This window comes from Buteo buteo, chromosome Z (genome assembly GCF_964188355.1).
Source record: "Buteo buteo chromosome Z, bButBut1.hap1.1, whole genome shotgun sequence".
NCBI classification, from domain to species: Eukaryota; Metazoa; Chordata; class Aves; order Accipitriformes; family Accipitridae; genus Buteo; species Buteo buteo.
In genome coordinates, this window is record NC_134204.1 from 4,529,414 (window position 1) to 4,553,457 (window position 24,044).

Genomic DNA, 24,044 nt, shown 5'->3' on the forward strand with positions numbered 1-24,044 from the left:
CCCTTGCTCTTTTCCCCAGGGAGAGCAGGCTGCTCTATCACATGCCATATGCAAACTTGCCTTGGCTTCATTTCTGCTTAGGTAAAACTTGCTGGTGCTTTTCAGAAAGGAGTGGTCACGAACATTTTAAATATTATTAAAATAGGGGTGAAACTTTTTCTAAAAGAGAGTTCCTTCTTGCCCCCTCATCTTTTGAGTAGCTGTTGCCTCTTTTTTTGCAGTCACATGCTGAGTAGATAAGTAAAAATCTAATTTATATGCATGTCATCATATTTTTATATTCCATTCTGGGCTCTGAAGGTCAAGCCGTGCTCATGCGGGCTCAGGCATACCGAAAGGGTTAGCAATTCTTTCATTAGGGTTTGTTAATAATTCAGCTGATGTCTGAGTCAGGAAAGAAGCCTGTTCCCTCTTCTGTAGGTGCTGCAAGGCCTGCAGAAGTGAAACACATTATTATCAATAAAGAATGCAGATGAGGGGCTCTTTGGAGGAAATAATGTCACCTTTATATATGCAACCATCCTCTGTTACGAAAACCAATGTAAAGTTGCTGCAGGTGGACTGCTCTTACAGTTAAAATTTTGGGTGAAGACTTAAGAGATAAAAATTTCGTAGCTTTGCCACGATCTTTGGGCATGTCATTTACAAGTGCTAACTGAAGTCAGGTGGGATTTTGGCATTTAAATAATTTAAAAACTTTTGAAATATATCTTTCCATCGCTCTGAGCATGTTTGCCCCACATGATGCAGCCTGGCTAGAGATACCTGAACGGACCCCGAGCCAGCCTGTCCTGCAGAAGGCATATCTGGGTTAATTGGTCCAGTCTCAGGCAGGCTCGTTAGCTCAGAATGAAGTGATACATGGCTGTATCCGTACTCCTCCTTGTTCCAGACACAGATCATCTGGAGCAAGTTTTAGGAGCTACCTGGAGCTGCAATGCACCGTACAGAAGTAACTGGAGACTCTTTCTCATTGACAAAAGGAAAGCTGACAGTGTTTCCCTGGTTTTAAAATGGTCTTTGAAGCTAGAGTTGTAGGTGTTGGAGAGGTATACTGAAACTGCAGAGATGGAGCATGTGCCTGGATTGCCCTGTTAGTAATGTATGACATAGAAGAATATCGCTTACCTGGAAAGTGGTGATTTATGGGTTTTCTCATTTTATTTTAAATGAAAACACAGATTTATATTTCCAGGCAATCTCATTCCTGTATGTCATGTAGCAGCTGATTATGTTTGTGCAGAAAAGCATAAAATGTCCTGGTGTTCTTTCATATCATCCTGCCTTCTCTACCACCCAGCGGAAAGAATAAGAAATATGTTTTTTATTGGGACACCTTTAAAAATTACTTTTTAAACAAAATATCTTGAACCTTTCTTTGCAGAAAGCCCCTGGTCTCTGTGGATCTGGACAAGTGACATTAAGAACGCAGGGACAGATGCCACCATCTTCTTCCAGATTTATGGAGACAAGGGGAAGTCAGATGAGATGAAGCTGGACAACAATTCAGACAACTTTGAAACTGGGCAGACCGACAAGTTCATGGTATGAATCTTGTACAAGTGGTAAATTTGGCTTGGTATGGTTTTCCAGGGCATTAGCTTCAACCCTGCACAGAAAATCATCGGCATGAGGTCTTTATCTCAGTAGATCCTTCTGAAGTGGAGGTGAAGTCATGCAGTTTGGTGGTGATGCAAATGATTTCCCCACCTATGGATAGGGTTTGTCTTCTCCAAACAGGGCTCAGGCTGGGGTTCCCGGGTGCTCAGGTGATGACGAATTCAAGTCATAGTGGTACTAAGTACCACATCTCCTCTGTGGCTCCTGAAGCAGATAGTGAACCCCTCAGGCACAGTCCCACTCATGTCACAGACTGCTCCACCCATTTAGACCATGCCTTTCTAAAGCTAATAATGGATCTGTTTTTCCTCCAGTGCCTAATTGGTCATTAGCTATTTACAGGAAAATTAGCAGTAGCGTTTCTTCACCTCGGTGATCCGGTCTTCAGCGTCCTTGGACGTGAGCCTCCATGAATGTTTGGGGCTGAGCTCAACAGCATGTTGAGTTTGGAGGCTGGGGAGGTTCTTGTGTTTAAGAACAAATATGTTTAAAAGTTAAATGGGGACTGGTCAGAGAAAAATTGAGAAACGGAGGATTTTAATGCATGGCTGGAGCCAAAATATTTACCCCCTTTGCACCAGCAGCCATAGATGCCTTCTGGAGGAAGCATGGCTGTGCTTTGCAAACCCTGTTTGAGAAAGAGCTGAAGCTTGAGAACTGGCCTTAGTTGTTACTGGAAAGAGTGGTTTCAAGGAGCTCTCTTTATCAAAAGTGCATGGATTCATCTTATATGTTCTCGTCTCCTGAAAAGAGAGGCATCAAGCTATCTTTGCAGGGTAGGGTTTATTACTTTTAAAGAACATAAGGGGTTTTTTACTTTAGTTTTTGACTTCTCTCTGATGTGGCTCTTTAAAGATGTTCAGAGGTGTCCTTTGTGTGCATGCTTTGCTGACTTACAGAAATGGATAATGCACTTTTTTCCCCCCTCTACAGATCGAGCTCCCTGATCTGGGCACATTTTATAAGCTTCGGATATGGCACGAGAAAAGAAATCCCTTTGCTGGCTGGCATCTGAATAAGGTGAGGGGACTGCAAGGGAAGGTAGACCTGAAAAGCCAAATTGGTCGCAGAGGTCTGCACTGCTAGTCCTGGGTCACCGCGTTCCCCAGCTGACAGCTGAGTTTGATGGTGCTGGCTGAGGAGTGGAAGTGGAAATCCTGCACGAAAATGGGACGTGAAGAGAGCGCATCGTAGCGTTTGCAAAAACATGGGCGGAAAGAAGGATTCATTGCGTGGTTTTTGGAGGAAACTCCTTCTCCTTCCCACCCCTCTCAGTTCAGGGAAATAAGAGCAACGGGAAATGGCAGCTCCCAACAGCCCAGATCGATGGTGAAAATCACGTTTCCCCATCCTTCCAGTGTCAGACCACTGTAGTCCCCCCTCGCTGCTGCCAGGGTCTTTTTCCCTTGCTCTTCAGAAAGCTTCCTACTCTTAAACATCATTAGCGTACAGAGAGGCAAACCCGCTCCTTCTGTGGCCTATTTAGGCTGGTCTTAACGAAAACCTGATTACGGCAGAGACCTATTGTACAGTGGAGCGTAACCTGCCCTGAAGTGCTGACAGCCCCATTGCAGGAGGTGGACGCTTGCAAACTGGAGGAGCCCGTGGAGACTGTGCAGAAGAGAGCAGCCCTATGCTGTTCGGGAAATAAAAAGGGTGATTAGCTTGATCTTCAGTCATATCCTTTGTTCCACCAGCAACGATTACTGCGCTGTCAGCCCTCACCAGGGTCTGCAAGGCAGCGAGTTCATCTCTAAGCTTCACCCATACTCCTGCAGAGCTTGGAAGACGTTCTCTGCACTTAACAAAACATACACTTTGCTCTGCAGCCATAAATAACCGTGATGATAAATCACAATTTACCGCTTAGTGATTTTTCTTGCGTGCCTCTAATGTGCTTTGACAGATCCTGCTCTCCTGCATTGTCAGGGAAATGCGAAAGCATACGCAGCCAAACACCTCTTCGGTGGGGAGAGGGCATCAAGTACTGCTGTGTTCACCATATGGTGGGACAAGGTGTCTGGCTGTGGTCTTTACCAAAAAGAAAGCACTGGTCAGAATTTGGGTCACTGCAATCGTCATTATTAGTTTGTTCAGAGGTGATGAGCAAGAATGCTTAGACCTTCCATAGCTATACATTTCCCTGGGGTAGTCTCTTTTTCTGCACAGTAATTGTGTTCAGGGAGGACAAGAGGGATCTGACAGTGTGTCTAGGACTCACTTTGGGCCAAACTGTCTAAGCAAACGTGATGAAGATGCATGACATCAATCTGCCCGTATGCGGTCAGTCTGATGCTTTCTGGATGCATCAGGCTCATGGCACATGAATTCCATCACTTGTGCATCCCTTTTAGCATCCAGGAACTTAGATGAAGCCTTGATGATGTTTTGTCCAGTCCTCACACGTTTCATGCCAGGCTTGCTTCATATCGGGGCAGGCTTCCATCTTCTGTTAGAAGAACACAAGAACAGCCATGCCGGTCAGGCCAAAAGTCCATCTAGCCCAATATCCTCTCTCCTGTGTCACATAAGTGAATGATTAGAGAACAGTAAGAAAAGGACAAGCATTTATGATACTTCCCCCTAAGCGGTTTTCAACTGCTTCCAGCTGGGGACTTACTTCCTGAACAGATCTACTAAATGGAAAGCATTTAGTAGGTTTCTCTTCCATTTATTCATTCGAAGGTTCCAGTCTCCCCTTGAACATTTCAACTTTTAGCAACCATAATAGCTTCTGGCAAGGACTGCACAGGTTGATTGTGTCTTTTTGTTTGCTTTGAAATTCACTCTACAAGCATCATTTGATGCCCTGTATTTCTTGTAGCAGAAGAGTGAATAGTTGACCCCCCCTCTGCCTTCTTCATGTCACCTGTGCTTTTGTAGACCCCCTTCATACCCTCCCTTCACTCGCTTTGCCAGCCATCTGCAGAGCCCTACCTTATTTGCTCGTCACTTCTTTGGAAGCTACTGCAGGTCTTCACTCATGCTTGCTGCCATTTTCTGGGTGTTTTCTCAACGTGCCGCGCACTGATTTTGAGCCGCGAGAACCAGCAGTGCAAGTGCCAGCCACAATTTGCTCTGTGGATTTATACAGTGGCATATGACGAGCAATTACTAAGAGCCGCAGTATCCATCAAAACTTTTACAACACCATGGATTGATTGGAGAAAGGAGGAACGAAAAGCCGTCAGCTATGACAGACTTTGCTCCATGCATCACTGCGGTGCACGAGTCGGAATGACGGTCTCGTTATTAATGTGTGTTATTTCTCAGCTGCTACCTACTCTTGCTTCCCAGGCAAAAACCTGTCAAGAGCTTGTTGCTTTTTTGTCTTTAAGCCTCTGAACTCACGCAGTGTTTTGGTTTAATGAAGGTAACTCTGCTGAAAACGCTGACAAAAGAAAAATACTCATTCAACTGCGGCCGCTGGCTAGATATAAATGAAGACGACAATGAGATTGTGCGGGAGCTCCCTGCGGAGGGATCTCTAGTGACTGAAGTCATGCCAGGTGAGAGCCACAGGCTCCGTGCTTAGGACCTGAATAGAAAGAAACCCTCTTTGTGCAAAAGGGATGCACAGGCAGACCGATGCAATTCAATTAGCTCCTCTTTCTGGCACTTTCTCTCTGCAGTATTTTTCTGTGTGCATCATTAGCTGCATGAAGCGTCAGAAATCTCAGGCTCTTATTCTAAGCAGATTCTTCTGTGGTGGGAGATGGGAGACATCTGGCCACAGCACAATTGTTTCCAGAGCTATATATTTTTTTTTTCAAAGTTGTATTTTTTCCAGTCTCCCTTAAAATGTGAAATGCCAGGTTTGAAGAGATGTTCATGGAAAGCAAGCTTAGCTGAAATGCAATCTAAAATTTAAAAAATCATTTTGGGGCTTTAAAGTTTTATTTAATTATATGCACAGTTATGCAGCTATATGTATAAATGTATAGGAAGTTGTACAGAACAGTTGTGCAAAAGAGTAGGCACCTTTCAGTACGTGTGAGCAATCTGAACTATTTATTGGGTTAACTATGCTTGAACTGGAGATTTAATTAAGGAAAGCTGCAGAACTTTGTGTTGGCTTCCTCAAGTGGTCACTTTTGTCTTGACCTTGTGTCACAGGAACTAAATGTACTTGGAGGGAGAATTTTGGAGAGCGGAATATCTCAAGGTGGCCATTGGGATTTCTCTTATTTCCACCAAAGCACCCAATGGGGCTCCACACTCCATAGACCGTGAATCCCGTGTTTTCTGAAATTTCTGACGAACTCAGTGATCTGCATGCAGCCGAGCAGTTCCTCAGAAGAGGAAGAGTAATTGTAATTGCAGATGTTATTAAAATGTAAATAAACCTGGTTTTGAGATGTATTTTTAATCAACTGTGGAGAGGGCTGCTTGAGTTCAAATGCAGGCACTTTCCCGTGAGGAGCAGTTGTGTTGAGGAGAGGCGAGACGCGGCACCCGCGTGTTGGGCTTGCAGGCAGGTTTCGGAGGAAGGGTGGGAGCATTGTTTCTTGCCTCTTCCTGATGTTGGAGATAAAATGTCTCTCTCTCTCTCTCTCGTCTGTGGGCTGGTTCTTCGTTGCGAAATTTTTTCTGGAAATCCTTCACCCGAAGGGATGGGAGGGCAGGGGTGAGGGCAGGGTGGGGGGGAAGGAAGGCGGCAGCTCAAAATCCATCCAGTAAAATCCTAAATAAAGATCTCAAGGGTGACAAAGAGGCAAGACACAATCCAACCTCTTGCACTATGAGGGTCCTGAGGCAAGGGGGCCAACTGGGCTTGTCCTGCCCCATAAAGCCAGAAGAGCCCGTTCCTCAGATCCTTGAGTGCTCAGCCCTTTTTAACAACTTTTGTCTGCCTGCCATGCCCCTGGATGCTGAAAATTATATTTTCCCCAAACATGTAGTTACAAGCTCCCCCATCACCAGGACCCCCTTGGAAGGCAGGAGGGAAGGTAGGAGGGCTGGGGCCCCGAGGATGCTATGCACTCCAATTCATGAGGTTTTACCTGAAGGGGACAGCATTTTTGTGTTCTTCCTTGGAGGGGTTTTATGGGTTTTCAAGCTTTCTTATTTTGGCTTTTTTCTTTTCCTAGTGATAGCATGGAAGTGTAAAAGTCAATACATCAGCAGAAGTACCAACTGGAAGTATGAACACTTAAAATTAATTGTCAGTCTGTGGAAAATGCAGTAAATTTAAATGGCAATTAATGGTGTTGCTGAAATTGTCTTATTAATTTATGTCTCCACAGTGATAAAATACCGGGTGACGGTTTGCACTGGGACGGTAAGTGGGAGCGGCACAGATGCCAATGTCTTTGTCTGCCTCATCGGCGACCAGGGAGACACGGGAGAGCGCGTTCTCTACAACTGCATCAACACTGTCAATAAATTTGAAAAAGGCAACGTAAGTTCACACAGCAGGTCCTTAAGACAGGTTTTAAAGTGTGTGATGGTATTTATTATTTTTTTTTTAGATGTGTATTTATAAAGTTGGCTGGTTTCCTTGCCAGTTTGGGCTGGGGCAGTAGGGAGAAATAAATCATGTCCACAGAGCATCATAACAGGTTGCAGTTGGAGAGAAATTTGGGTCAGGGACGGTGTGCCCATGCTTGGCATTGGTATGTTCATAAAAGCGTCTCCTGGTTTGCTCCCCAGCTAAGTACTGACTGTTGAAATTGCATCTTCAGATTGGGGAAGACTTCTGGGAAATCTGTCCATCTTCCAAGAACAAGAGGGAGCCTTTCCCCCTCCATCCATGGCAAAAAGAAATAGCTCCTGGGGCAAAGGAAGAAAAAAGCATCTTATTTAATGTCAAAATCAGAACGAAAAGCCTAACACATTTCCTTTATATTTCCTCCAGTCTCCCCTCAACCATGCTGGACTCAATTTTTGTGTCTTATTTTCAGTCCGGTTTTCAATATGTTTTTGTATGGCCTGAACTGAAGACAGAGCTTGTTCCCTGGAAAGCTGGAGATAATGAAGAGGTCAAACGGTAGTTAAAGCCCTTGCAGCATTAACAAGCAAATAGTGTGCTGATCTGATCTGTGGGGTCAACCTACTTAATATGTATTCAATTATGAGGCACATTTTGGATCTCTAGGGTCCAACTTAGACTGTTAAAATGTAATCAGTATCTCCTGGAGGAGATTTTGAGAATCTGATCGGAGAACTCTGAAGATTTCCTATCATTTGTGTCATTATTTGACTGAAGATTTGGAATAGAAAGAAAATGGGGATAAAAGGAGGTCAAGTTTTCAAAATTGACCATTGAATTTAGGGTTCTGAAATATGCATTAACATGTTGGATTTCCCTTTGAGTGTCCAGAATTTCCAATTCTTCACTGAAATCACTGAGGTTTTTAGACCTTAAAAGAACTTTCATCAAGGTTTTCTCGTGCCTGTAAGGCCTGTCCGTGGAAAGATGTGGCATTTACCTAGTGTGAAAGTTCATTCTGCTTCTAAATGATATAAAAGTTTGCAGACATGGATGTTGCAAACATCATATTTTTGCCAATGCACTTACATTATAGTTTTTTATTTTTAAAAAGTAGGTGCAAGCTGTAAAGGACAGCATTTTGTCACTTGGTGAAGTCTACTTTTGTCAAAATGGTAGCAAAATGAGTCATGTTTTGGTTGTGAAGACTGTTTCAATTAAGTTCCAAAGAAAGATTCTTGGTTCACAGAAGATACAAATATTTTTAAACACAAATGATGACTCTTTTATTTTTACTCCCCAAAATGAGTTATAGGGTAACTTGTATGAAGCGGGGGGGGGAAAAAAAAAAAAGGAAAATAATTTTGGAAGTCATTTCATGTGATTAATAGTATCCAGATGATATAAACAAAACTGGAACCTGTTAATGGAAAAATGCTCTCTTGTCACGAGGAGCTGAAAGCTGGTGAACAAATTGGAAGCTGTTTAAGGATTGATCCTGACAAACTTAGAGCTCATATATTCAAGAGACTGAATGAGTATTTCTACACTGATTAGCTCAGATACCCTGTTAAAAAGAAATGTAGCTAAGTCAGTGCGGTCTCTAATCTACAGCCACTTAAACCAATAGTACCTTGATTACCAATTTAGCTTGAAAAGTTTGCTTGCAGATGCAAACTAACAGCCTGTGTAGAAGGTAAAATTTAAAGATGCCTCTAAATTAGGTGTTTGCCCTGCTGTGGTTCCAGATAGTTACTTACTCATTAATTTATATCAGCCATTAATAAGTAGGATGAACATCAGGCCTAATGAATTAGACTTCATTGGCTTAGACCGACTCAGTGAGGTTTTGATAACTTAAATCCCTGATTCAGCAGTTTGAGTATGTAAGTAACACTCGTTCATGTACGTAAGCTAATCATTAACACTTAAAACAGTGGTAATCTGTTTAGTGGTCTTTATTTGAAAGGTCAGATCAGAGTCCTGAATGATGGAAAAAATACGATCGTTTTAACAAATTTAAATATTTAAAAAAATATTGCCTTGCCACCACGCTTTCTGGGAGCTAGCTGGATATATGCTACCACCATATGTGTCTCACGGGCTTTGGGGTGATGAAGACTGAACGAATCGCGGTGTTTGGTTAGCTTTCTCTTACCTAGCGAGACATCTCAGCCAGACGGTACCCACAGCAGTCATCTCTGTTTGTTGGACTATATGCTTCCCATATGCTCTGTGTTTACACCCAGGATTTACCTTACATGTGTGTGCATCTGTACAGGTAACGTAGATACTTGTCTGGCCTGATTCCCGGAGGAGTAACTCATTCTTTTAATAAATCTCTTTTCCTTCAGCCATCAGGAGCCGCTGCTCGCAGTACGCTCTTGGGTAACAGAGCTCTGGTCTTGAGGGGCCATCAGTTCGGCTAATCTGTAGGTGTGCGGCAGGTACACCCACCCTGATAGAGAGTGAAATTCCTTGGCAGTAGGTGGGTGATTTGAGACCTTTTCCACGGGAATTTTTTAAAAAAAAAAAAAAAAAAAAAGACATAAATTCGTGCCTCTCGTGGGGTATTAAGGGTATTTAGCTGCTGGGTTGGGTTCACACCAAATTCTGAGCACAACTCATGGAGCAGCTGGAAATACCCCTGTGCGGCCATGCTCAACGCTTGCATGGGAGGAAATGGCTGGGGTTCAATTCTGCTCAGCAGTCTGTGTCGTCTGAATTTAACATTGGGTAAAGTCTCTGAACTGTACCTCTAGATACCTCTGTGGATTTGGTCTGAAGTGACCTGCCCCAGATTTCCCAGAAAGCTGGTATCTGAGAAAGGGTTTGAACTTGGATTTCCTGCCTCTCCATCTGAACTTCTTAATAATCAAATTACTCTTTTTTTTTACAGTTGTGGAGGGCATGCAATGACATGGGAGACTTAAAATGCTGGCAGATCATATATTTGTAAATCTACTGTTATACATCTAGCACAAATATTGAGGCTTTCATTCTTTGGTAAATTAATTTGTACTTTCTCCTTCATCTTGTGAAGAATTATCTTGCAGCATGCTGATGATCTTGATTTGATTGCAACAATAAATTTGGTTGGTTGGTTTGTTTGTTTTTAAGGAGAAATATTGCCTTACCTTTTTTCTTCTCCTTCTCAAAGGCTGATGAATTCTTCGTCGAAGCAGTAACGCTGAAGCAGGTGAGGAGGGTGAGGATAGGGCATGATGGCAAAGGAGGAAGCAGTGGCTGGTACCTTGCCAAAGTGATAGTGAGGGAAGAAGGACAGCCAGAAAGTGAGGCTGTGGAATTCCCCTGCTACAGGTACTGGAAACAATGCTTGCAAATTATGCCTCCATCTATGCATTTGCCAGACTTTGAAGAGCCTAGCTGTTGTTTCAAGACTGGAATTTTCTGAGCACAGCTTAATCCTTTTTTATTTATTCATTCATTTAGCTTTGCTAAGCCTGAAAGCAAAGAGTGTGGATTGGGAGGTTTAAGATACGGTTAACTCCCCTTACAGCAATCTGAATTGTGAACTTCTCAGCAATTAGCTCAGCGATACAGAGAATTTCCAAAAGTTAAAATGCAACCTTCCAGTACCACATCCAGTGTCACTGCAATTGCCTGCTGCAGAAACACACTCTGTAATCTGCTGCAATCTGCTAGTTTTATTGCATGCGTGGGATGAGGTTCTGGTCCCTCACATGCATGTACATCCCATCTTTCCAGGAGCAATGGGATGCTATTTTTGTGTTGGGAGAATGCAAAATTGTTATGCTGCCATTTTGAGAGCTCCTTGCATGAAGGGAAATGCAGACAGAGACAGCAGTAGAGCAGAGGGCTGTAACTTACCCCTCTGGGTGAGTTATAAATGTATTCTTCTCTTTCCTGGACAATCAAGTGGCCAAAAGAAATGTGCTGCACTGAGGCTACCCGTGGGGAACGAGATGCACTATCTGTCCTGCCACTAACTGGGGTCTGCCTCAACATTGCAGCACAAACTGGAGAGAACTGGGTGAAAACATGAGAGATTACCTTCAGTGTAGTTCAGTGTCCTGTAAAGTCCCACTTGCCCTCTCAGGTTGTCCACCCTGTAGGATGGAAGTTCACTGAGCTCCACTTAACGACATCAAGTACCTGTTCTGAAAAGTCATCTCTTGGGGGACAAGTGGAATTGCAAAACGCAAACACAATTATTTTTAATTTGCAAACAAAGGTAAAACCACTAAGCTGATTACTTGTCTTCTTGTCACTGTAAATCAAGAAGAACTCCACTGTAATGAGGAAAGTCAGCCAAATACAAAACAGGAGCCAGCCCCAGCCTCTCTGCATTGCTAAAGCCACGTCACATCAGAGAGCAAACTCACCGGGGAGACAGCACGGAGCAGCAGATGCAATGTCATCTTGGTTGTGAAAAGCGAGCCAGTCTCTCCCTTTTCAAAGAACAAACCACCATTTTGTCATTGCTGCCTTTTGATACATATTTAACAACCATATGTTTTCCTGAGTTAAGCAAGCAAGCTAGACAGGTTTTTACTTGGACATGAAGTATCCACGTGGAGAGCTGTTTTGCTCAGACTCCTCAGAGATATTTCTGTGTTTAACTGCACCGTGCAGCTGGCTCTTTTTAAAGATTTCCTTTCGAATTGCCTACTTACTTGACTGTTTAACTGGGTGTCCTCCCTCAGCTCGGAGTGATGACCCCCTTCCCCTCAGCTGTACACCTGTGGGTCAGAAGCATCAGAGCCCACAGGGCATTCCCCTCAGGCCAGGGACTGAAAAAGGAGGGAGAAAGAAAACCCAAGACCTTATCCCCAAAATAGTCATGGGGTGCATTCAGGCTCCAAGTGACAAGCAATGGAATTCCACTCTTCTTACCTTTCTTAATGTCTCTTTTTTTTCCCAAGTGATATCAGTGTTGTCCGTGCGGCTTTATTTGCTGTCCTTGTGCCAGCATTATCTCTTCCTCTCAGATGGAGAAGGTAACATGACTGATCGCCTCCAAACACAGGGACAGCTGCTCCCTCTCGCTTTCTTTGGTGCCCGTGTCTCTTGAGAGACTGGGGCATCATCGCAGTATACGGGTGTCGTCATGGATTCTGGAGATATCTGAGGGCGAAGGTGCTCACCCACTGCATCCTCCGTGTGAGGGATAAACATCTCCATGACCTGCAGCGGTTGGATGTTCCCCTCCAGTCCTGTAGGCCAAGGACAGCTTATGTCCTCGCTGCTTTGGCAGGTGCTCAGAGAGGCCGGCTTCATCCGCTGCTTCAGAGCCAAGATGTTGAAGACTTGGCCAAGAAGAGCAGCCTCATTTTGGTGAGCCGACGCAGGCGAGGTTAGTTAGAGACTCCATCGGGGCACACCAGGGAAGCTTCTGTTTCTGCTTGGCCAGCCTGTGGCCAGCCAGGAGACATGCTGCTGTTCTCATTGCCTTCATCTCCAAGACCTGATTAACTTCCACTCTAGCACAGTGGCATGGTCTGGAGAAAATAACTTCTGCTGCTGTGTCCTTCCTGAAAGCTGCTCCGTTGACTTTCTGCCGCTCAGCTGCCGCTGTGAGACAGCTAGAGGACAAAATGCCTTCCAGCAGAAACACATCTCCCCTGTGCAGAAGCCTCATGGGCTTCTTACCTCTGTAAAAACTGCGCTGTACCGGCATGTGGAGAGCAGATATTATAGCAAAGAGCTGGCTAACCAGCTTCCACTGTAACTAATGTCTGTAGGATGTCCTTACAGATCTTCATTGCATCTAACTCATTGAAGTCTCTGTTCTTCTTATTTACATATTCATATACAAGGCTATGTTATGTCTTTTAATTTGAAAGCTTTTTTATGACTCTGTAGGAACATCTATTACCTAATAGTCACAAGAGCTCTATGAGAAGAACTGTCTTTGCTGTACAAGGGAGCCAGCAGAGATAAAGAGAAGCTAAGTGGATTAATTGTGAGTTTGTGTCAGATTCGGGAAGAGCATCGAGAAATAATGACTCTCAGGCCTGTGCTTTCAGCTCTCGAAACAGCTGGCTGTAAAGGGAATGGCTTGTCGCTCTTCTTAGAGTCAGTGATTTTTAAAGTGGTCATTTGATCGGTGCTTGCAAGAAGTAAATGCAAGTAACTTCTCCAAGTGTTATTTGCAGAATTACTAGTACATCACTTGGATGCATTGCAGTATTATTCCTCCCTTATGACCACATGACATTATAATATCCATGCTTTTAGGGACTGAACACTGAATCGTTCAGGGGCACAACTGAACAATTTATACCTTACAATACCTGATGTGGTTTAGGTATTGTGATTATGAATACCGCTAGAAAGTTCAAAATGATGGAGTTCACCTTTCTGCCCAGAACTGGAGCCAAAACTTTTTGAAGCTCAGAACTGAGTTCTTCAGATTTCATTTTCTCCTCAAGGCTCTGTGGAAGTCCAGGAACAGGCTAGCTGACATTCCCTAAAATAGCCTATTTTTTATAATATTTATATCCCAGACAGAAATGAATTTTCAATCAAAGTCGTGAGTTCATGATAGGATAGAATTTTATATGCTATAAATCATTACAGCTCCACTGAAATCCTCAATGATACTTCATTACATTTTTTTCTAAGCATATGGACTGCACCGTCCTAATTTTTCTCCAGCACAAGCATAAGGGAACATCGTTAATTCTCTGAAGAACAACAGACAGACTATGAATGGGATGATGCACTGGGAGACTCCTGTGAAAGAACATTTATTCAATCAAATGCCAAAAGTGTTCATCATACAAAGGATTCAGAGAAACCTCTTTTTGTTGCCTAAAAACATGCTGAAATGTCTTTCTATTTTACACATACTTATGTCTATAGGTTATATTTAAAGACACATACAAATACATATGTATCTCTAAATCTAATGTATGTGCTAATTGTTCTAATTGCACACAGGCTATCATCTGCTGTATTTGAAACGCTATAGATGATGTCATACCATATTTTTTTCCAGTGCTTCCCTGACTCTCTGATCCTCTAGAAATTGTCTCTGAAGTGGCTTTTATGTCATATTTGTGTCCACTTTGGGTTGTTGGACATACAATCTCTCTTTAGAACCAAGTATGTGATACAGGACGTGACTACACCCTTGCAAAACCCACGGTGGCATGTGAATTACATGCACTGAAATAGAATAAAAGATTTTGACAGGTCTTTTGTACTGGGAATATGATGGCACTATACTGAAAAATTCTATTTTCTGCAGCCTGATGTGTTTATAATGTGTCAATGCATTTGTGTTCAGTGTAAGACTATAAACCCCTGGTTGCAATCTGCTGCTCAGTGATATGCTATTGGAATTACAGTGAAGTAAAATTTGGATATTGCAGCATATGTGCTGAAAGGAATGAACACAGTGGCATTGCTCATCCAAATACTTCCTCTGTCACTAAAATCATTTTCTTGAGAAAATAGTGTTTCTGCCACTTCTGGCTGTTCTCTTGGCTGGAACAAAGTAAGGAGCCTTAAGCCACTTCTGTTGATAAACCTCCCTTTTCCTCCTCCAGTCCAAGACATACTCTTCCTCTTGCCATCAGTAGCTCCCAACATCGGTAGAGGGAATTTCTTTATCTAGGAGCATGTCCTCCTTTTTTGATTAATTTTTCTCCTCTGTCCTCACTGCCAAAGCAGTTAGCATTTGCCATGCTGCACACAGAGATCTGTTTCTTGTGGGATGTATTTTCATCCTGCCACCTTGGCGCAGAAGCGTTTCCCCCAGATTCGTCCCACACTTCCCTAAAACATCAGCAACGGTGAAGGTGACAGAAAACAACAGCATGTACGCCGGCAACAGAAACAGCAGCTTGCAGGGCACAAAAACCAGCAGCAGGAGAGCAGAAGCGTGTCTATCTTGTGAGCTTCTGCCTTCCTGAAGGCCATGCTTAATTCAGCGGTCATGGGGTGGTGGAGTTCAGGCTCAAATTTTGTAGGTCCTGCCAGTTAACATCCATGTACACAGAAGCATCTTGACTTTTGGGATGATGTGATCCCCTAGCCATTGGATACCTGTCCAAGGACGTGAATCCTGAGCCAGCATCAAGAACTACATGATACAAAGGTACTAAGGACCAGTTCTAACAGGTAAAAAAAAATCCCCCAACCCCAAAACATCAACAAAGGCTTCCTTTCTTAAGACAAAGTGATGTCTTGGCATGCTCCTCTTCTGTCCTCCTTGCACTCCACCCTTGCTCAGTTCTTGGCATCAATTTCATGGTCTTCTCCACAGATTTTTCTGCTCCTCTGTCCCCACTACACCTCTCAGCCTCCACTGAGGCATAACACTGCACCCGATGCCCTCACATGGTGTTTATGTGACCATCACACGTTCACGTGTTCATCGCCTTCATGCTGACCCCCTTAGCTTTTAGCCCTTTTTAAGCCACCTGCACACGGCCACCTGCTTTACAGAGTGAAAGGGAAGAATACGGGGTAGACTGCATACCCGACAACCCGCCAAAGCTCAGAGGGGACCTGGGAGTGGACATGTGTTGTCTTTGTGGTTGGGCTGTATGCACCTCTTCTGCATGGGGACTTGGGTGTTAGTGCTTCTGGGACCGGCCAGCTCTAGCTCACGCTTGGATTTCTCTCCCAGTGCCGGTTTTCTGCATGGTTTCTTTGTGCTTATTGTTTTCTTGTGCATGGGAAGGGAGAGGAGATTAAAAAAGATAACCTTCCTTCAGATGGACGAAACGGAGACCTACCATCCTTGGTTTTCCAAAATACTCGGTTACTTCTTGGCCACCATGGCAAGTCTGCCTGGTCACGACTGTAAGCTGCACTTATTACCAGCGAGATACCATCGGTTTGATCCAGCTCCCAGTGGGCATTTGTTCATGTCCCCAAACCCCTGTTAAAAGGGTCGTTTGCTGGTTTCCACGTGTGCTGGCCCATCAGCAAAATCAGAGGTGGAAACTTAAACGGGAATCGAGCTCCCTTCCTTTTTGGCGTGAGGGTCAGCCAAGGAGAAGGCGCGTGGCACGGGGGCATTGCGGGAAGCTTGCAGTACAGCTGTGCTCCGTGTGTTCGTGCAGAAGCAGTTCTTCTGTGGTCTGGTGTCATTCACGTAGCTGTGTGGCCGCCTTTAAAAAGAAACAGTTTCTGGGGATTTGTTTTTTTGAGTTCTGGGAATAATTATAGCAAGTTAAATACCCTGCGTGACCTGCCAGAGCTTGCTCGCTTCTCCTTCGTTCACCCCCCCCGCTGGGTTTAAGCAGTATTTTTAACTGCAAAAGATGCTGCCGCAGATAGCTGCGTACCTGGGAACGACGGGTTTTCTGGGAATTGCGCCTGCTCTCACGATGCTTTGTTCGGGGACTGAAACGGCCTCGGTGCACCGCTGTGGGAAACCTGACCCCAAGCAGATGCTTACAGGAATATCCCGAGTGCTGCAGCAGTCTGGGTTTGAAGTGGAAAGTGAGAAATCTCTGCCAGGGCCCTTGCAGTTGTCGTACAATGGTTGCTTTATGGCGTATGATGGGGTTGGGGTTGTAATTCCTTCATCCCTGAGGCTGAAGGAGCAGCTGTGAAGGTTACCAGACTAGCAGTTGGTTCCCCTCCATTTTCCTTTCAGATTTTTTTCCCTTGAGATCATGCTACATTTTGCTTTGTGCCCGGCTCTTCTTCTTAATTAGTGTAGTTGGATCGTTAGATTAATGTTGAGAAACAAAGGAAATCCTTCCTTTTGCTGGTGCCAGCTGCCTGCACATACTCAGCCCTGAAAATGGGAACAACATAATTCATCCCCTTCCTGATGGAGAAAAAAAGGTTATATACTGATCTGTAAGGAAGGGAAAAGTGACGATAAACTAGAGTAAGCAAACAGTAAAAATAAGGGGGGTTTAGTAACTTAGATGCTATAAAGGTTGTAATCAAGGCGGGTAGTAATAAAGCCTGCAAGTAGTTCTGGTCAATGAAGGTCGATGCTTTCAAGAGGCTGAGACTGCCCATTTACAGGAATAACTTGTGGCTACGGAGTTTGTGCTTTCCAGACAGATGGACATCACAGCAGATGCTTATCTGCTGCGAGCAGGGCTGTCGTGATCACTCTTCTTGGAAAAATGGAGGTTTACAGTGTGACTGCCGTAGGGTCTGGTCAAGCTCCTGCAAAGATAACAGAGATACAGAGCCTTGTAAAAATATCTTTTTGACTGTGGTGTGGATTTTTACTATGTGTGGAGCCAGACTAGATTTTGAAAGCTCTAATAGGCTCTAATTATTCAAAGATAACTTACTTCTGTTTGTAAACCAGATGGCTTGACAAAAATGAGGATGATGGTCAGATTGTCCGAGAATTAGTGCCCGCTGGGGAGTCACCAATGCTAAAAAGTGAGTTTAGCTTGGAAAAAAGAAGGTGTGGGTTTGAGCTGTGTATGCACGTATTTACTTGCTTTATTCTACTTAATAATTCATGTCAGTTCACAGTAAATCTACTGGGCTTTTTTTTCCATTCTTATGCAAGAAGCTGCAGTAGGTCACTCGGGGGAGAGGGGGGGAAATGCCTCTGACCCTTAAATCCTAGTTTATGAATGGCATTAATCTGCATAAAAGAGAATAATTGCAACTTTATATATGTAGAAAGAAACTTTTTTTTTTTAACGTTACAATTTAAGAATTGCTTTCTTGTATAGCTTTCTCTGAAGAATCTTGAATTGCCACTGCTTTAGTGGAGTAAATTCCATTAAATAACATTGTATTCCCAGAAGAAAATTGCCAAAAAGATTACATTGTCCTTTTCTGGAGAACCAGGGCTCCACTACTACAATTTTCTTTAGAAAACAGTACTTACAGTGCTCAGGTTGAGATGCTTTTTGTTTTGTTTTAGGAAAAAAGTCAAAGCTATTGAATTAAATTGTAAGTATAAAAGAAGTGAAATCACCTCCCTTGCCTCAGCTCATTTTTATGGCTTGGTAATCATCTAACAGTGAGAGGGAGGAGTACAGAATATTTTCTGCTTTTTAGTGTAACTGTTGCATCTCTTAAGTTTTGGTGAATAACTCCAAGGTGTGACAGCTTTATCCAGCGTGGCCCTAAGATGCTGGATGCAGGAATGGAGGAGCAGAGTCCTTTCTGTGTCTGTAGCTGGAGCCCTCCTCCCCTATATCTGTTTGAAGCCAGTTGCCTGGCTGAGGACTGGAAATGCCACTCAAGTGTCTGTGTTTTCTACATTGATCTCACTTTAGATGTCAGTTATCACATCAGCGTGAAGACGGGAGATATCCCCGGTGCCAGCTCAGACTCCAAAGTTTTCATCAAACTCTATGGTGAAAAAGCAGACTCCAGCAAAGAGCCTCTCTTAGTCTCTGATAATGATCTAGGCAATTATTTCGAACGTGGTCGAGTGGATGAGTTTACTCTAGATACGATGGATATTGGGAAGGTAAGAATTAATTGCAGGTGGCTCTGTACTTTGTGCAAGTGTCTGAGTTCAGAATCAATATAATACTCAGGATTGAATGTGGTATAACAATCTCTGACCTTTACATTCAATATTAAGAAATACATTTGGTACAGACTAGTATATCGGCAGTCTAGCGTACATGCTGGAATGTGAAGAGTGTTTGAAGCTTATATTTAAATACATATAAAAATTATTTACATGAATACGGTGGAAGAACAGGGTGCCAGGGGAAGGAGATTTTTATATATTAAGTAAATTCTGATGTGTTGGGGTTTTTTTCTGCCCTCTTGGTTTTTGTGTGCTTTTTTAAAGATCAACCGAATACTGATTGGACACGATAACGTGGGTCTCCGGTCTGGCTGGTTCCTGGCCAGTGTCCAGATCACGGTTCCAGTCCAGGGAAGGCAGTACATGTTCCCCTGCAACCGATGGCTCGACAAAGATGAGGCTGATGGCAGGGTGGAGGTGGAGGTCTACCCAAGTGAGATTGTGCCTATTGAGAAATGTGAGATAAAACACATTGAGAAATGCGTCCTTTTTAATAGCTAGGACTAAATTTGTATTGCTAGCGTTTTTAAGGACCGGGTTAGATACCAAAACCAAAAAGCCCCTGTCCCAAAGAGCTCACGTTGGTGAGGAAGGTGAATTGTTCTGCTCTTGTTTTGTTTTCTAAAACAGTTGGGAAAGCAAAACAGAGTTGTCCATCTCCATTTCCTGAAATCATATGAAAAATTTGCTGCCTGGGCAGCGTAACACAGCAAAAGGTGTTGTGCTTTTTCATTACAATATCTGTGGGTTCTCCTTTTTTCACATTTACCTGCCTTGCTGCCCCGGTCCTGCACCAGCACATGCCCCATCCTGCCTGTATTACCCCATTGCCTGGAAGAGAGAAGCTGTTTGATAAATAAGGCCCAAATCCCTACTGGCTATTTGACTTTTATCAGTAGATGCATTTTCTTTTAAGGTTATGGTTAAAATTTGCCTTGGGATCCTGAGAAAGGATGCTGTGTTTTATCACTGCTCTGTGTAACTCCCTTCCTTGTATTATATTAAGGAGATCATTTAACCACTCTGTAGTTAATACGGAAGTGAAATTCCCTTTTAAGGCTCTATTTTGCACCCCTCTGACACTGGCTTAATACTTGTAAAAGGAAAACTATTAGGTTAGTCCTCAGTGAAGAGTTGTGTTATCTCACATTTGGTTTGGATAAGAGCAAATGGTCAGCTGCATGGTCATTTGTTAAGACAAGGTAATTTAATTTTGAACCTAAGCCCTTGGGAATGTTGCTATCTGAGCTTCTCTGCTGATTTAATTGCTTTATTTTTGGACTAGTGATAAACTATGAGGTGTCTGTAGTTACCGGAGACGTGCGGGCCGCAGGCACCAATGCCAAAGTCTTCATGCAGATTTACGGCGAGACTGGCAAAACTGAATTGATCATCTTAGAAAACAGATCAAACAACTTTGAACGGGGAGCCACAGATATCTTCAAGGTATGATGAAGGCAGTTGTTGTCGCTTCTGTGAGGGGAAAATGATCAGCCAAAACTGAGACATCAACAGAATAATTGGCCCAATCGTACAAAACAATTGACTTTTTAACAAAATTGACAGGTCTGTTGGTATCTGCTGTCCTCAGTCCATATTTTTGGGAGGTTTTGTGTTTCTTTTGAGAAGTTTTGTGTTTCATGGAGCGACTTTCATCTTCTGAGGTAGCAAAGGTGTCGTGGAAGAATATGGTCTAATAGCAGCATTTGTTTACCTTTACTTTCAAAAGGAGGTACTCAGGTTAGATCTCAAAAGACCTTAAACTTCTATTTTGGGCCTGACCACATGTTATTGTCCCTTTTCTTTACCTAGTATCTTTTAGCTTTATACCACAGTGTCCACCCCTCTTTCTAAGCATCACAAGCAGAGTATTTGCAGGGGTGAAAAGCCTCAGACGTAACTCAGGTGTGTAAGCCAGGACCCGGCTAATCCAGCAAGAGGTCCTGGACCGACAAGGTTGAGCAGGGTGGTTGGGCATCGTGTCACGAGCGGGGGTTGGCTACGCTGGACCACCACCCTTTTCTGGCTTGCTTGCTTGGGTTTTCTGTCCAGAGAAACCAAGGTCTAGGGGAAAGGAATGGTCTAAGTTCTCGCCCTGGTGTGGGGTTAGAGCAAGGACAAGAGCCACATCCTTCTGTATCGGAGTAACGTCAGGAGACACCAGCAACTGGACCGTAAAGCACAGAGTCCAGATGGACACAGGATTTAAGGCACATCTGTCTCATGTGCTCACAGCACAAGGCTCAGCATGGTGGTGCCTACATCTCCTGGTGAATTTGCAGTCCCACAGACACGGGATCCATCTCATCACGGTTAACCACCTACTTGGAGCTAGTCATGGCAACTCCCCTGAATCGTCAAGGCTGGGGTGTCCTTTCCCGTTGTCACTGGCCAAACGGGGGTGCCTTTATCCACAGCTTTACCACAGTTTTGTAACGTGTATTTTTGAGATCGTTTCACCTCCTCCTGGCTCAGTTTCTTGCTTTATAAAATGGAGCTAGTGATGTTTATCCATTTTTAATGAGTTCTTTGGGATTTAAGACAACTAGCACCTTATAAATGCTTGCTTTTTTAAGACTATAAGTTTAAGATTAGGTTTCACTGATTTTAAAGGAAATAAGCTTTCCAAAATTTATGAGTAAAAGCTATCAGCCAATGTCAGATTTATAATAAAGCCATACGTACAGTGTTCTGTTTACATAACCACGCTTATATCCTCTCTCAGATGTTTATTGCCGGACTTTAAAGTTCTGCCCATTTTCTGTGATTTTTTTTTATAAGCATACAAGGCAGAAGCTCTGAAGCATTAATAGACAGATCCTTTATCTCCTCCATGATATGAATATTTACAGAAAGATATGGGCAAGAATAAGATTCTGTGAGCTACATGCTAATAGGAAATGCCATCAGTTATAGACAGAGCATGCAGGATGATTATAGCAAGTCTAAGGATAAAGCGATGTAAGGAAAGACACATTCTTTATGCCAGGACAGCTGGATCAATTTTAGTTTTCTGATAAGCATCTTGTGTGCAATTGATTTTGTTTTAATCTACTATAGAAAAAAATGTTTCTAGACTGAAACCTTATATGCCAAGTTGCCAGATTCCAGCCTGAAGCAAATGTTTGCAAGTTTTATAACATAAACACTGCCTAACAGCATAAGCAATCATCAGAAACAAGTCATTGGTTATTGAAGGATTGCATGGAGTAAAACCTTCTATCCAACTTCATTAAGTAGTAATCCGGCCAAATAATCTAAACCGACAAGGTTTTGTATTATCTATCTGCTGTATCGACTAGAGAGATGGAAATCTTCTTACTAATACAGCCTTCTGCCACTGATGCATTGTAATCACTAATGATTGTATCCTCTCTGCACACTAGCAAAGTGAGAAAATACTTTTCTAATTTTCCAGATGAGAAGGAAGGAGAAGGGCAATCCAAGCCCATGGTCCTTGTCAGAGGTCAGGTTATATGAGTCCAGGTTTACTGCTTTTTTGCTGTACTATTATTACTTCTTTCTTGGTTCATGTCTTGTACTAAGTATTAGATGTATCTTATTATTCATTTAAAAAACCCCTCAGGCACTAAGAATCTGTAAAAAACTAATATGTTATTTTGGCATATTCACCTGTAATGCCAACATAGAGACAATGCTGGTGAGGAGAGCAATGGAGAAGTAGGGAGCCCAGTAAATATGAATTCAGCTCCTATCCTCACCATGGTTGCGCTGAATATCTTCAGCTCAGTCTGTGCAGATGAGATTTGGTGATGGAAGGTGTGAAAGAATAAAAAGTAAAGGTAAACTTGGATAAAAAAATCAATTTTATCCTTGCTTAGATGTTTTGGGTGATAGAGGCGATGCTCCTCATTTTTAAGAATGCACTTTATGAAGTTAAGATGTCTTACATCCTCCTGGGTGCTGACTTTCCCTTGGTGGCAGAGAGAAGCTGCAGATGTTGGCAAGATTTATAAGATCCGGATAGGCCACGATGGGAAAGGCATTGGGGATGGCTGGTTCCTGGAAAGCGTCACGCTGAAGCGGCTTGCCACGAAGACGAAGGAATCTGATAAAAAGAAGAAGAAGAAAAAGAAGTCTGATGAGGAGGAAGAAGAGGAGACCATGGTGGAAGAAGTAATGGAAGTCTATACATTTGTGGCACACCGCTGGTTGGCTAAAGATGAAGGAGATAAGGAGCTTGTGGTGGAGCTGGTGCCTGATGGAGAATCTGCCCTGGAGGGTAAATACTAGAGGGAATGTGCATGTGGATGTGGATACAGCGGTTGCATGAAGGGCGATAACCATGCTCTGGTGCTTTGCAGGACCATTTATAGCCCCCCAGTCGTCCCATTGCCTGCAGTGTAGCTTCCACTGTTGGTTTTGTAGATGTGGTTTGGTTTGGTATCCTAAAGGACTTCTATAGGATTCTCCAAGGCTTGGCTGGGGTACTTGGGTCATGAGTCTCACAAGTTACCACCATAGCTGGGAGTTTAGCAAGCTGTAACTATTTATATGGTTAATGACAAAGGCTGGAGAAAGATGAAGCTGCTCTTGTTCTAAGATAGATGCAAACAAACTCCAGACAAAATCTTTCTTAAAGGTGACTGTGCTGGCATTTTTGGGCTACATGCTTGCACGGCGAGCCACGGATCTGATGAAATATGGCTATTTCTGGGTTCCTCCTGATCTGCTTTTGCAATTTTACTTGCAGAGAATACATACGAAGTCCATGTCCTCACTGGGAATGTGTGGGGGGCTGGGACGGATGCTAATGTCTTCTTGAGCATCTATGGTGTAGGAAGAGGAGACACGGGTGAGCGCCAGCTGAAAAGGTCGAATAACCTCAACAAGTTTGAAAAGGGCCAGGTAATGCATGAACTCAACTTACTCAAGCGAGCAGAAGGTTGGCAGAGCTTTCTTAGTTATGCTGGCCATTCATTACAGCCTCTTCTCTGCAAGGCTTGGCTCCTTCTTTCAGCTTAAAGCTCAGATGTGTTTTATTTCTTAAATATATTATTTAAAACAAAATGCCTCACAACATTTTCCAGGGGAAATTCATTTGAATAATAAGCTGAACACCAATTCTACATCGGAGCCACCTTTAGCATCTGCTTCCTGTAAGCATTCTGGTAATAATGTTTCCTGCCAAGAATACTTGAAAACCACAAACTTTAAATTAATATTGGAGAGTGTTTGTGAGGCAGCTCAAGTATGTCAGTATTTAGATTGCAAATATGATTCTAAATGTTCTACTCAACCAGTCAGGGAATAAAAGCAATATTACATGGTGTGCTATAATTACATTTTAATCCAATCCAATTAAACAACCTCTCTTGTAGATTGAATATTTGCCATAAAAATGTTTATGAACAATTAACAAGCTACTATTATAGCCAGGAATTGTTCAAGGAATAATTTTGAATAACGAAAAATTATGGGAACAATAAGCAGCTGTGGAAAACTTGCAATCACAAAAAAGAGCCTAAGGTTGTTAAATAAGCAGTTAGCTGTGAT

General features: G+C 43.1%; 1 protein-coding gene across 1 annotated transcript in view; it reads left to right on the plus strand.

The window, feature by feature from the left end:
• Positions 1-24,044, plus strand: part of LOXHD1 (lipoxygenase homology PLAT domains 1) — a 142,038-nt gene that overhangs the window by 48,831 nt on the left and 69,163 nt on the right. The window contains exons 10-20 of the mRNA XM_075020625.1: positions 1,385-1,545; positions 2,554-2,640; positions 4,994-5,129; positions 6,867-7,021; positions 10,212-10,372; positions 17,331-17,407; positions 18,262-18,458; positions 18,792-18,984; positions 19,813-19,973; positions 22,473-22,770; positions 23,242-23,396. Coding sequence (XP_074876726.1) covers positions 1,385-1,545; positions 2,554-2,640; positions 4,994-5,129; positions 6,867-7,021; positions 10,212-10,372; positions 17,331-17,407; positions 18,262-18,458; positions 18,792-18,984; positions 19,813-19,973; positions 22,473-22,770; positions 23,242-23,396 — 1,781 coding nt within the window. The remainder of the gene's footprint in view (positions 1-1,384; positions 1,546-2,553; positions 2,641-4,993; positions 5,130-6,866; positions 7,022-10,211; positions 10,373-17,330; positions 17,408-18,261; positions 18,459-18,791; positions 18,985-19,812; positions 19,974-22,472; positions 22,771-23,241; positions 23,397-24,044) is intronic.